The 14,839-nt window shown below is 40.9% G+C and overlaps 1 protein-coding gene across 3 annotated transcripts in view; it reads left to right on the forward strand.

Moving 5' to 3' along the window:
- The window catches only part of JARID2 (jumonji and AT-rich interaction domain containing 2), a 211,675-nt gene that overhangs the window by 152,563 nt on the left and 44,273 nt on the right, over positions 1-14,839 (forward strand). For all 3 annotated transcript variants that reach the window (XM_038124957.1, XM_038124967.1, XM_038124977.1), the window contains exon 5: positions 13,293-13,469. In XM_038124957.1, coding sequence (XP_037980885.1) covers positions 13,293-13,469 — 177 coding nt within the window. The remainder of the gene's footprint in view (positions 1-13,292; positions 13,470-14,839) is intronic.

A 14,839-nucleotide genomic window follows, 5' to 3' on the forward strand; every position in this document is an offset into this window, starting at 1 on the left:
ACTTTCCATGGCCCTGTGTCCCAAGTCATGTGCTGAAGATAGCATCTTTCAGTTTCATCCCCCAGTTGTCATATTATCTCTTGCTGTGTGTTTCTCCATAGGTGCATCCCCTGTCTCATTAGTTAGCCATAACTGCATCCTCTGTGCTGGAATGATGCCTCTTGGTGTTGTTTTGTCCCATTACCTGCTGAAACGGTGTGCATTTGTTACACATAGAGCTTGTCTGCAAAAGTCTTACCTAGTGGGTTGAATCTTTCAGAGCTTGAGTTCCCCTTTCTTAGGCCTCTGTTGCATCTATGAACAGCAGTGATCAAGACCACCCGTAGCTTCTTGCTGAGCCTTTCTCACCTTAATACTGTGTGGTTTGATGTCTTTTTTTTTCTGTAAGATTTTAGGCTAGTGGTACCTTCAGACTGGTTGCTAATTTATCCATCTTATTTCACATCCAATATGGAGCCTCCATCCTGTTGGGACCTCTGGTAAAGTGGGTGTGTTGAGGGGATAGCAGAGGACAATTTGCTAGCTTTTGTGTTTGTTTAAAGGATGGAGAGGAGCAGAATCTAATGGAGTTTAAAGTGGCATAACGGCCCTCTGAAATTTAATCTGTGGGAATGTATTTCTAATTTAGCGTGCCGTGAGGTTGATCAGGCTGTTGGCAGCGTGTCACCGCTGTGATCTGGGCCAACTGCCACAGTTGTTGGTGGGCAGAGTCAGATGGGGGCTGTGTGTCTGTGTGTCTGTGTGTGAGCACACATGGCTGCATTCACACACTGGTTTCCACTGCTTGCTAACTAAGCATGTGCTATTTATAGCTTTGAAGGCACTTACACTGATAGAAAGGCAACCTGTGTGGGGGTGTCACTTATCTCCACTTTATTTCCTACTCTCTTAGCATTCTCTTAGTGTTCTGGTTTAACAATGCAAATGGGAAGCACAGGCGCTTTAGTCCTATTGCAGTGCTTCATGTTGTTGGGTTTTTTATTTTTTTTTATTTAAATCAATGGGTGTTTAGCTCTTGCACCTGTAATTTTCTCCTTTGTTATTCATCTGTGGCATAATTGATGTTTTGTACTGTCAATTAAGAACTTGCAATTCATTCCTAATTTCTTCAGTATGCAAGAGTACTCGAACATTTCTGACAACACATGCATTCAGAAGGCAAGATCACAATTACAATTATGTTAAAAACCACGAGGGAGAGTCTGCTCTGAGTGCCACACATGGCATGTTCTTGGTCTGCTTAAACAGTCTGAAGAAAAACTGTGAAAGGGAAGGCTGTCAGCTTTGTGTTTCAGCACCCCCACAAGCTTATTACTGCATCACCCCTGTATAAAACATGAAAAGAGCCAGTTAAAAAGAGGCAGGACAATCTTCTTGGACACCTGCTGCCTGGATGCTTCTCTGTGGAGGAGCAGAAGAGTGCTGTGGCTTGGAGGGAGGAGTGGGTTGTTCAGACTTGTATTAGCATGGTTCTGGCTTCTGTGCCTGAACTTCTGTGTCCTTCAAGAGGTCCTGGCTGCCTGAGGTGGTGTCCATCTGGCCTCTGGGAATGTTTAGCTCCAGGTGGTTGTCTCTTTTGATGTGTCCATTTCAAAACAAGGAGATGGAAGCTGGTTGTTAATATGCTGGTAGGGAGTCCATGTAGCAGCGTGCTGGTACACCCAGTTCCAGAAAGGTCCCACAAGTGACCCTCCAGGACACTGGCAGGCTTAGTTTGGTGCTACTCTTCTGGTGCTGCCTAGTGAGCCTGGAGAGGGAAGAGCCAGCAGCTTACTAAGAGCCTGCATAGGGAAGAAAGACCTGGGATTCTTTGGAAGGGGTTATTTTGATTTGGAACCTCCATGCTATTATTTATTGCAGTGTTGAGGGTTTCAGAATTGTTTTCATGGTGGGACAGGTGGTTGTTCTGACTTCTGTCCAGCTGTATGTGTCCATCTTGGCTCTCTGTGCTTTCACCATGAAATGCAACATGCAATTGCCTGGAAATAAGAGCACACTCACAGGGTTGAAGTTCAGCACTTCGAAAATCTTAAGTGTAGTAGTGATAAGATCCAGGACAGTAAATCTCTATGTTTGTTTAATTAAAAAAAAAAAAAAAAAAAAAAAGAAAAAAAAAAGAAGAAGAGAAGAAGTTAGGACTATCTGAATTAGACGTTAGGACTGTCCGTCAAAATGATCTGTTGATATAATCCCTGGATTCATGAGCAAAGCCTTTTTTTGGGCAAAGGAGTCTTTCCTAGAATTGGTGGGAATGCAGCTCAGTGGTCTTCTCTGCCCTTGTCCCACCACAGCCAGCAGTGGTGTCAGAAGCACAGCGCAAATTTGTCACACTATAAAATCATGAGTAGCTAAGGGTGGAAAACACCTTCAAGATCACCAGGTCCAACCTTGGACTGAATTCCACCATGAATTCACAGGTCAGTGTGTACTTTCATTTTCTGTTTTTAAACAGAAATTTTTAACATCCTAGCACCACTACGGGTTCACTCTTCATTGTTCTTCTGGGGTTTATTTTGAGTGGGAGCAGCTGAATTCTGTCAGTGAAGGAGCAATACTATTATGCTGCAGTGTGGAAGAGAGGCCCTTGACATGCATAAGATCCCATACTTAGGAGAAGTCCCATTTACCTGTCCTGCTGTGTGTAAGAAAATGTAATGATTCAAATAATTTTAACTCCCCCCCACTCCATTAGCACCCTGTAATTTCAAAGGGAAGTAATTTAACCAAGATGACCTGCTTGGTTTCATTATCCAGAACACAAAGGCTTTAGACATATTTTAATTAGTTTGTTTTTCAAACTCTTGATTTGATAATACACTGTACTAATTACTTCTTAAAAGGTAAGTGGAGCACAATGAAAAATCTGTAACAGTTGATGAATATCTGAGACCTGGAATGCATTTCTAGACTGACCAAACTTGGCAATGCTCCTCTGCTTTCTATTATTTTAAAACCCTCCTTTTAAAAAGGTTGGTGGCTTTTAAAAATTTTATTAAATTGTGACCTAGAATTTTTAACACAAGAAGGGGAATAGTACAGATATCTCTGAAGTGTTTGTCTGCAGTGTTCTTATCTTTAAATAGCTTCTTTGTAGGAGCCTGTATGCCCTTTGCCAGAGGCATAATTAGTATCTTTCAGCAGCGTGTAGATACGAGTGTGTCATCTCCGGGAGCTGGTACAACAGCTCTCACTTTTACGGTGTTTTCTGCCTCTGATCATCTTTTCTTAATAGCTTCTGTTACAGTGCATTTAAGTTACCTCTGCTCTCTGTAATTATTTACAGGTTAAAATATTGTGAGTCAAATATCAGGCTAAAGGAGGAAGGAGAAACAACTCCATGCGAGTAGTAGATCTTTGGCAAAAGGTGATAACAGGAAGGCTGTGATTAGGAGAGTACATTTTAGGAAGTTTTCCCATGATCAATTTTCTAATTAAGCCGAGCCTCTGGGAGTTACATGTTAGAGAATTTCAGGGATTACTAAATAAAAATGGTTTAATTGAGATCTCACAAATTCAGTTTTCAGTCTCTTCTATTCTGCAAAACGTTTGATTGTTCTTTTTTTCTTTGAGTGCTGTGCTGACTTAATAATCTGATGATTTATTACAATTGGGCAAAATCAAAACAGAAAATTTCACTATATGAAATATTTGTCTGAAATGTACATGCTTGTCTGAAGTTCAGTAACTTCTAACTTTTAGTGCAGTGTGCTCTTAAAGAGGCTTTTATTCTTTTAAACACCTGTATTGGGGTGGTAAAAAGGCTCAGGGGCCTTTGATCAGAGTCTTCTTTTTTGAGTCCTGACAGGAGAAGTTGACTGTGTCAGTCCATACCATTTCCGATTACAATGGGAGAGCCCCCAGAACCAAAACTTGGGAGTTCTTAATCTTGGGTATGTTACAAAACAACTGTTAATCTTTTCAGCAAGGCAAAAGGTATGTTGGCCTGTTAGTTTGGTGTCAGCAGGCTCTGTAGGCAACGTGTGCTGTACCTGGAGAGCTGCTGCCTTGCATCGGTCACACTCTTGAAGCACCAGCCACTGGCACCATGGAGACTTGATCACCACATCAGAGTAAGCAGACTGAATGGCACTGCAACTTGACTAGGCTGGAAGCAAAGCAATGCAATGCTGACACTGTCCAAAAGTATGAGCTTCTTTGCAGTCTGGGTTAGTTTTTATAATTCCAAAATAATATTAAAACATGCAAACATACAATGATTTGTTTAAAATACCAGAAGAAAAAAATTTATTGATTTTGTTATTAAAATTTTAGAATGGATTGAAAATTCAAGAATAAACTTTAGGGTCCCGAACTTCAAATGCACAAACTATTTAATAAAAATAAGTTTGCATTTAGCAGTTGTCACCTCAAAATTTTCAAGTCCTTTTCTAAAGTTAGGAGTAACATTGAAGTGTGGAATGTAAGCTGTTTCTCATACATGCAACCATTTAGGCTACCTATGGAATTTGAGCTACTAAGCAACTCTTACAGTTGTTTAGGACAAGAGTAATTTAATCAGTATTGGCAGGGAGAAGTGGCCACACAGTCTCAGAGTGAACAGCACTTGCATGAAGTACAGAGAGAGAAGAGAGCCTGGTGACCACCACCATGGATTATTCCTTCACAGGGGAGCAGAGTGCTACTGGAGTGCCAAAACTCCAGGCATCCACTGGAAGGTGCAATTTCCTGTCAGTGTGTGCCTGCTGGGAGATTTAAGAGATGGGACAAGGTGCTAAAGTAAGGTAGAGTATCCTGTGGGTAGTACTACAGCTGAAGGAAAGCTTTTTCTTGCTCTTGCAGTTTTTGGGCCCTTTCTGATGTTAATGATTCCAGTATCTACCCCTGCAAAAAGCCACAAGATGCAGTTAACTGATTGAAATGGGAAACTAATCTTGAGGTTTAGCTCTTGTATTTGCCACAGATTCAGTCCGAGTCCCTCAGCAAGCTGCTTAGTATTTTGTAAAATGAGGATGAATATTTAACTCTGTATATAGGTGTCGACATAGCTGGATGTTGATTATGGATGAGCTACTGGCATAAAATCTGAGTGCTGTGATGGCAGCAACAATACAGAGCCTTGCTGCCTAGGGGGTAATGTGAAGTATTCTGGCAAAGGCAATTCCAGCCCTTCATCCCAGCCAAAAACCTCTGAGCCTGCTTCTCTAACCTGTGAATATACCATAGCTTCAGTGTTATCCAAATGACTGGTTTTGTGCTAGGGATGGGACCCAGGATCTCTTGGGTATGAAACACAGCCTGGTAGCTTGTTGGGAATGGCACCACGGTGGTTTGAAACTTCCATGCTATTTTTGTTCTTGGTGGGAGGGAAAATAAAGTTGGGGGTTGAAGTACATGTGGAAAGGGTTGGTTTTGAGGTTCACTGTAAAATCCCGTCAGGCTGGTGGAGGGAAATTGCTTTAAAATTCTCAGATACGAATTGTAGATGTAAGAAGCACTCCTTTGGTTTTGTTTGTTTGTTTGTTTTAATTTTGGGTACTCTGTTACTCTGGAGTGTTTTGCTATGTTTGGAAAGTAGACCTGTTTTTTCCTGCAGACTCACGCATTTCCCCACCATTTCCCTAGAAAAATTTTCTTCAAGCTTTTGGGTTTAGCTCTACTACTTCAAAGAACAGACTGGGAAGAAAATGGGAGTTACATTGCTACACTAGTCAATAAATTAACTGTGACACCAGGCACCTTGCGATTCGAACAATGGCAGCAGAGGGAGGAGTTGGAGCTCAGTTTTATTTCTGTATTTAAGATGGCCTTTTCCTCCCTCTTGCCTCAGGCACCAGGGAGCTCCCTCCGGGACCATTCCTGCAGGTGGAGTCAGACAAGTGAAGTACAATTGCTCTTTCCTAGAGAATTTATGCAGTTTGTGCTCCTTTAGCCTGGCTTGGTAAAACAACCATAAGGTGCAGGCATAAATTACATATATTTGCACTTCAGGGATTTGGCATTGATCTGCCAAAACATAATAAGTGGGACATATAATAAATGAGAAAGCAGGCCCTAAAAAGTTAAGCATTGAGATGCCAGCACATCAGGAGCATTTAAGAGGCAAGGTTTTTCCACCTGCTTACTACCACAAAATGGGGCTGTGTGTCAGAGGAGAAGCCAAACCTCTGGACGTGGCTCACTGTGGGGCTTGGCAAGCCGTGTGCTTTTTTGGGGCAGGCTGAAGTCCCGCATACCTTGACCTGCCCTGTGTGTAAATCATTCTAATGTTTTAAATGGTTTTAAGATTTTTCCAAAGCACATCTGGGTTGTGTTTAATTGTTAAAAGGGAAAAAAACAGAGGAGCTAGAGGGGGAGTTGGTGTAAATAATTCATGGAGAAGAATCCTCCAATTTTGCAGAAACCACAGCCCAAATTACAGAGAAGGCTTTTGGACTGAGATGATTTTTGTTGTGGTTGTAACATACCAGGGTTTGAATCCTGTCCAGATGAAAACATTTGGTTTGTGCTTCAGTAAATACTGCAGAAGCACTGCCAGCTAATTCTGAAGAGTAATGAAATAGTATTTTTGGCAAAGCACATGCACTTTCCATACTTCTGATTCCACTCTTCAGATCCAAATTCAGAGGGTTTTTTTAACATGTTTAGCTAGTCCAAGACAAAAGTTAATGCAATTTAATGAGAAACAAAACATAACTGTAATTTAGGATAGAGAACTACACATTTGTCAAAAAAAAAAAAAGTAATAACCTCATTAGTCAAATAAAATGGCTGAAAAAGAGTATAGTTTATTCTATTAATCAGGCACTTGCTGCTGAGGTCAACACATCTGTATGTAGAGGCTGCAAAAGCATCAATTCTGCCTACTGTTAGTAGTGAGCCTGGATTTTGCACATGCAAAGAGTGACATCTTTCCTAAGAAAATTGCTAAAATCATCACCATGACTTAAACCCCCTATATTTTACTTTGTCCTTATTGTTGTATAAACACCAAATTATTGTAAAAGAGGGCATAAAATACATTTGTCATTCTTTCATATGCATTAGGCCACACTTAGTGTGTAGTTGTGGTAATCATTTTTTCCTATATAGTTAGACTTTCTTTTGTGTTGCTCTCACAATAGGAGGGAAGACAAAATATTCAAGAGAGAATTTCAATAATGAAACTGAAGATACTGATGGAAGCAGTTGCCAAACATACTTCAAGTCTAATTTTTAAAAGAGCTGACCATCCTCCCTTTCTGTAATAATTCATAGCTCATTGTAACCTTGATGAGTGATTTTTAAAAAAACAACTCATCATTAATGATTTTCTCAACATTTGCTACTTGCAGTAGTATCTGATCCTAGGATCTCTCGTACTGGTGAGGGGAGGGTACCTGGGGTTGTGTCAGCTGTCCGAACCTTGTGTGGCTTGCAATCCCTTAGTCAGATGTGGAAATTTTTTAGGCTTTCAAAATCTCACTATGAGGTCCAGCTTTGGTGATTTGACCTTTCCCCTAGTGTTTTGGAGGGGGAAAGGGATGGGAAGTTCCCTCCTGGTTGCTGCCTGACTTTGGATATGGTTTTTCTGCTCTCAGCTGTGAGACTTGTTAAGCTGGCAAAGGTGAGTGGCACGTGTCTGGACCAGGGCAGCAGGTTGACTGCACTATCAGATGGATGCCTTGCACTGAGTCAGCCTTAGCTGCAATGTCCTTTCCACTTTACTGTATTTGTTACTATTTCATGTCAGTAATCCCTTCCATATCTCCCCTCCCCCATTGCTCCCTCAGCTTGTGTCCATCTGCTAGCATACCTCTCACCACTCACCTTTCTCCAGCCCCAGCACATCTGGGTTCTTCCTTTCTCTCTGCTGTTGCTGCACTTCTCAGCCTTTCTTACAGCTTACTCTTTCTGCCATGGCTTCTCCTTCCTTCCCAATATGCTACAATTGCTCCCTCCAGATCTTTGGTGACAGTGTATTCTTTTATGCAAATATTTCTGCAAAACAAATCAGCTGTCTTTGTGGGGGAGGGGAGGGAAAGCATTTAAGAATTGTGTGCTTAGACATCATCAAGACACAATGTAAAATGTGCAGCTCCTACACGGGATTGGAAACATACTTCATTTAATGTTTTGTTTAATAACATAAGGTGATATATTGCGCTACGCATTCAGTAAGAAAAAGAGTGCATAGAAATTTTCCAAATCTTTTTTTTAAAGCTTGTAACATTACATTACAGTTACAGTATTTATTAACGGACTTTAATTTCCTTAGTCTGGGATTTTAATCTGAATCAGTTCCCTGATCCAATTCACCACATGGCCCCACAAAAAAAATTAGAATGCCACAGTTGAGGAGGTGGCACAGGTATAGTAAGAAGAGGCCAGATGGAGGTGGATGTTCTAAAGGCCATTTTTGATGCCAAGAAAAATGTCCACACAGCCTCCAATAGTGTAGATGGTTCCTTGCATGAAATGTCTTCTAAATGTGTGGTAAGAAGTCAAATTTAAGTTCTAGGCTGCCATCAGATTTGCTGAGTGAGCAAGCTTTTCAGGCACCTGCTAATAGGGTGGGTTTCTTGGCGTGGAGGACTGCTTGTGTGCTTTCCCCAGGCTCTGGAAGGCTGCTCCCTGCTTTCCCCCTTCATCTGTTCCAGTGCCCATGGTAGCAGCTGCCTGCATGATGTAGGGCTCCCAGCAGAGAAGGAGACTTGTAAAATTCAATACAGCCACAGGTCTCGTAACTCTCTCTCACTCGCGCTCTCTCTCTCCGTCTCTCAGATTTTTCTGCTGTTTTCTTGGGGATGGAAAGTGAGGAAGTGGGGAATTGTATACCTAGTGTGCTGAGACCTGGCAGGCACCACCTCCCAGGCACAGATGTTGCCCTTTATTCGTGGCATTGCCGCTCTTCTTTTTTGCTGCTGGTTATTATTTCCAATGTCACTCTTTATATTACCCTTGGTAGGCTTTGAGAATCACACTTGAGTTCTGGGGAGGGCAAGAGGAAGAGGAGGTATGATTGCTCATCTTTATTTAGTCTTACAGCCTGGCTGGGAAATACATGTAAGAGGGAACCAGCATAGCTGCCCCATGGGTTTCTGTTGCTGAGACTGTCCAGGAAGATATAAATGTGCAGAATAGTGATCTGTGAATTTTACATATCAAGAAAGCCCCTACAACGCTGTGTTCTGTGAATGTGTGTGTACAGATGTGTCTGGTGAACCTGCAGTTTTCCTTATTCTCATGCCATTTTGGAGGGCTTTTGTCATCTTGCTATCATACATAATTTTCATGGTAAATATCTGTTACACACGGAGTAACACGAGAGCAACAACTCTCAACAAAGTGTGTCTGTAAGGAAAACCACCATGGTCTTACCTTGCAGTGAAGACCAGACAGATTTTTGAGGAAGGGCAATATATTTTATTTGACCAATTGCTACAGCTGGAAAAAAGCAATCAGCTCTTGAGCACACATTCTTCTTCAGATTTCCAATGGTCTAGAATGTTTATAGCTACAGGAATGCTTCTTAATATTGTTTATATAAATCCATAGCTTTGAGTAATAAATGGGGCATCACATACACATCCCTATCTGGTCTCAGAGAGAATGAGGGATATTTAGGACAGGAATCATTATTAAACAATATTGAAAAAGGTGAGTGATTACATAGCTTCCACTTTTCAGAGTTCAGTTTCATTCACATGAGTTTTGTTATTTCATCAGTCATGAGAAGTCTGAGTATTATTCCCATAAGAGGAATCTTAGGAGAGGTTGCTTAGCTTTTTGCTTGGTGTAAACCAGCAGTGCACATAAACTGCTCACACATTAGGTGTTGTTTAATAAGCATAATTGTCATTCTTTCAGCTTGAATGAAATCACAGTTTACTTACAGGCATGTCTTCCCTTCAGTTTGCTTATAAAGAGAATTTGCAGTGTCTTGAGCTTGGCCAGCCTGTTTCAATATTTTAAACCAGTGTTTTCTCAGCCTTTTGGACATATTTAGCTACATAGGCTTGAAGTGAAAGTGGTTTTTACCATTTCAACACATATTTGTGAACAAATTATTTGAGGCTATTCCAGAACTGAAGTAGTATTTTTAAAAATGAGGATAAAAATAGTTCCAATACAAAAATTAAGCAAGAAAACGCAGAGCTTTTAAATTTGAGTCTTCCATCCCTAACAATGCTTACATAGAACAAAAATGTGCAAGTCCAGGCATTTTTTCTTCCTTTCTGTTTGGCAAGTCAAATTTAATAAATATGTAGGAAAAGCTGGTGGGAAGGAGGGGAGGAGACCCAGACTTAAACACCAGCTTTTCTCCAAGGTCTCATATTGCACAGCACTTAGATCAATAAAGTGAGCGTTAGCAGGACTCTCCTGTGTTATTGGATGTTGCTAGTCTAATTTCTCTGGAAATGTACTTCCCAAACAGTCCCAGCTGTCCCAGGAATGCAGTTCAACCATTGTTGTTCATAGTTCTCAATTGGAAAGAATTAAAAACTGTCATTCTGACAGGAGATTTATGCACTGAGATTACAGCAATTGAATACCAGGAGTTAGGTGAAGTTTGTGCCTGCTCTCAAACTTGTGTAGGACACTCTCTCCTTTTTGAACAGACTGACACAGTACTATACTTTATCTTCTGCTTTAAGAAGAAGAAGAAGAAGAAAGAAGATTGCTATTGTAATAACAACATTTGCATTGCAGATGATACATTTTTGTTGGTTGCTGTTTTAAGCAGCTGCCAAAAAATCTCAGAGATGTGGAATTTCAAGGAAGATGAAGCTGAGAGAACAGACACTATATCTAGACTCCTATTTTAGTGTCTCAGAAGGATAAATTTTCTGACTATTTCTCTAATTATAATAGGGGGATTTCAGTCTGTTTTTGAATCTAAATTTTGAGGGTTCCAAACAGTAAGGTTCTTTTACGCCATCATTTGTTAATGCACAATGGCGTCAGATGGTGTCAGACTTCAGATTCTTCTAAGGACTGATGCACTTGCCTACAGTTTCTGAATCTATACTACACATTTGGGTACGTAGATGGAAGAAAAAAACCTATTTATTTTTCAGGCAGCGCTGTCTTAAGGAGTAACTATTTTAGAGTCTTCTAGTTAGTTGCTCTTGAGACTTAAAACTCCCCTACGAGCAGAAGAATTAATGTGCCTCTCAGCACTTCTTACCTACTATGTTTGATTGCTTAGACTGTGCCAGAAAGTTCTGGGCTTGCATAAAAAGTGTGAAGGTTTTTTTGTTTCTCTAAGTTGCTACAGCTTCCATGCCGTGAAATATGTCAGCAGTCCTTAATTTGATCATTAGTCTATATAAACATGAGAACTGTGGCATGCAAAAGCCCTTTCCCCGAGGATAACTATATGTGTCCATACGTTCCTGTCTAGGTTGGATGGAAAAATGCACAATTTCAGGGGGAAAGAATCATCATGCCCTCAATGCTGCTGTAGTGTTTATCCTGGCTGTCCCAGGGCTGCCACTCACACATAGCACAGGATGCTGATGTGGAGTTTCTCTCTGCTTCTCCCCGAGGCAGCCACAGTTCCAAAGGAGCTGTTACAGAGGCCAAAAGCCAACATCTTTACAGGTGGGGGCTAAGCCTTCAGTGGGATGGAGGAGAGAATTAGAAGGGTCAGTTTTCAGTTAGAAAACTCATGGATTGAGATGAAGGCAGTTTATTAGGCAAAGCAAAGCTGCAAGCAAAGCGAAACAAGGAATTAATTTGCTACTCACTTTTGGCAGGCAGGTGTTTAACCATCCCCAGCAGGAAGGGCTCCATCACATAAAATGGTTACACAGGAATACAGATGGTGTAACACTGAATGTCTCCATCTTCCTCCTTTTTTCCACAGCTCTTATTGCTGAGAGCAGTCCTATGGTCTGGAATATCCCTTTGGCCAGTTATCCTGTCTGTGTCCCCTCTAGCTCCTTGTGCATCCCAGCCTGCTGGTAGAGCAGCATGAAAAACAGGGGCAAAAAAATGCCTTGACGCCGTGCAAGCACTGCTCAGCAATGGCTAAAACATCCCGATGTTATGAACCCTGCTTCCAGCACAAATCCAAAACATAGCCCTGTTCCAGCTACTATGAAGAAAATAAACTCCATCCCAGTGAAAACCAATATATTTAAGAATGGATAATTCATTGCAGAAACAGCCTATTCATGGTTTGTGGCATATTTAGGTAATTAATTAATTACAAAGTGATTTTTATAGTTATAAGAATATTTTGTACAACCCTGGTGGAAGCAGAAATATGCAATCAAAAAATAAGCTTTAGTTAGTTGTTGGCAGTGGCAACACCAACAAAAGCAAACCAAACACAGAATCACAGTTCTGAAGAGCTTGAAGCCAGAAGTGATTCCTAAGGAAGCGCCAGTCAAATAGCCACTACCTTGTGTTGGTCTCTAGCCTAGTTCTCGTTGTCCTTTTGTTTTATTTAGCTGCAGGAAAATAAGTGAAGTTGCTATTGTCCAAGTGTGTGACTATACTTTTTTCCCGTTCTTTAAAATAAATTTTTATTTGGGAATAGCTAGAAGGCTCCTAGGGCACCTGTCCCTCCAGGGGATGGACAGGAGACTCATGTTGAAGTAGAAAGTGGTATTGAGCTCATGGGAAGGTGCCTATTATTTGTCAGCAGTATTTGTACATTTAAAAATCATGAGAGCATCATTGGAAAAGTAGTCAAGAGATGAGAAGCAGCATCCTCAAGAGGAACACACAGGGAATCAGAAGGCCTTTCATGTCTTTTCTCCTTTGCCAGGAATCCTCCATGCAAATAAGCTTCTCAATGTCTTCACTTTTCTCTTTGTTTCTTACTGCAGAATTCTGCAAAATATTGTGTACAGTATTGTAGAGGTCTGCAAAGTATTGTGAACTTTAAATGCTTTATTGTAATGATAACTTAGAAATATCACTGCGGTGCAGACTGGTTTTTTGCTCTTTTTTCTTCTGTTTGGAAAAGCTGTAAGCTTCTAGTTATGAGTTAAGATTTCAGCAAGGCACTTGAGCACACATTTGAAATTAAGCATGTGCATTAGTCCTTTTCTGAATACACAGAGTTATTAATTAGGGCTTGTAGCAAGACTGATTGTCTGAAGTATGAATAGGATGTGCTTGAGGGGGGGAGAACCCTGCTTCTCAAGACCATGCGTATGCTGTTGGTACAAACTGATAAATAAAAACCCTCTAGTTAGTCATGCCCTTGTCTGACCTCCCAGCTCTGAGTCCCACAACCCCCCTTGCTGTGGAGGACACTGAAGTAGGTTATGATCGATATGGTTAGTGCAGTAAGTGAATGTGATCATGCTAATGAGCCATTTCTTTATAATGATCAGGTTCTCCAGCCCTGCCCAGCAACATGGTATATTTTGGAAGCTCTCAGGATGATGAGGATGAAGAAGAGGAGGAGGAGGAGACAGAGGACACAAAAACAGCCACAAACAATGCTTCATCATCATGCCAGTCAACCCCTAGGAAAGGAAAAACGCATAAACACGTACCAAATGGGCAAGGTAGGTCCTAAGTGGTGCTGTTCTCCTGCAGCCCCTAGTAAAGAAATTTATGAGCTGCATATGCTCAATCCTTGTCCGTCCTTCTGGGTCTGATTGAAAAAGTGGTGGAATAAGATGCAGTTTTAACATATTGTGCTTTAACCTCTTTCTTCTGACAATCTGAACTCCGTGGCAGAACTGCTGCACGGCTGGAATTACATACGCACATATATATATACTTATATCCTGACATGGGGGTTAGTCTCTTTTCCATGTAACAAGCAATAGGACCAGAGGAAATGGCCTCAAGTTACACCAGGAAAGGTTCAGATTGGGCATTAAGAAGAATTTCTTCATTGAAAGGGTTGTCAAGGCTGCCCAGGGAAGTGGTTGAGTCACTAATCCCTGAAGACATTTAACAGTCATGTAGATGTGGCACTGAGGGACATGTTTTAGTGGTGGACTTGGCTATGTTAGGTTTATGGTTGGATTCAGTGATCTTAAAGGTCTTTTCCAACCTAAAAAAATCCTTTGATTCTATGAGATGTATTTATGTATGTACACACACACATATAGACACAGTCATGCTCTCTGGCTTTTGTGAGACTGATGTTTAATTTAGAATTACTTTATTTGATCAAAGTTAAATATAAGCATTTATAAGTGTCATCAAAACTCATGCCAGGGGCAACACTTAATTCCTCTCATGCAGTATTGAGACAACACTTGAAGTAGGTTGATACCACATTCATATTGTTGATTGAAAAATTTTATGGAAGAAACTTTTTCAAGTCAGTTATTCTCTACAAATCAGCAAAAGCTGCATTAATTGCACAGTAATTGTGTCACGATGTCCTCTTGAAAAATGGATCCATGTATATTGCAGCATAACCTACTGTATAATGGAAGATTTAAAGCTATGCTGAAAATTTCTTGAGCTTGCTGTAATGCTCCCCTGCCAATCGCCCAATCGCCTGTGTGATGTGGTTCTTGCTCCAGCAGGAGCTCTTGTTTCATAACTGTGCTAACTCTGTCTGACATAGTTTCAAAATGTAGCCTATGCTCTCTGTTCCCTTCCTCACTATTAGTTTTCCATGAGAATCTTTCTTTCTGGTGACTGCCCCTTCAGCTCTTTTCCTTTTAGTGGGAGGACTGAGAGGAAGGTCTCTTCACAGTGCACTTTCTGAGAGGTGACCTGTGCCTGCTCTGTTTGTTCTTTCATGCTACCTTGCTCCAAATAATAGATTAGTAAATCCCAATTACTTCACTGTGCTGATCGTCATCTCTGCCTTTCAAAAGGGAGTTTGCTATAAAGGATGCCTTTGTTACATATGCCAAAATTTTTTTCATGACTGCATCTGAATCTGTTTTTATTGCACACCCAAGCTCAA

The sequence above is a fragment of the Motacilla alba genome, chromosome 2 (genome assembly GCF_015832195.1).
Source record: "Motacilla alba alba isolate MOTALB_02 chromosome 2, Motacilla_alba_V1.0_pri, whole genome shotgun sequence".
NCBI classification, from domain to species: domain Eukaryota; kingdom Metazoa; phylum Chordata; class Aves; order Passeriformes; family Motacillidae; genus Motacilla; species Motacilla alba.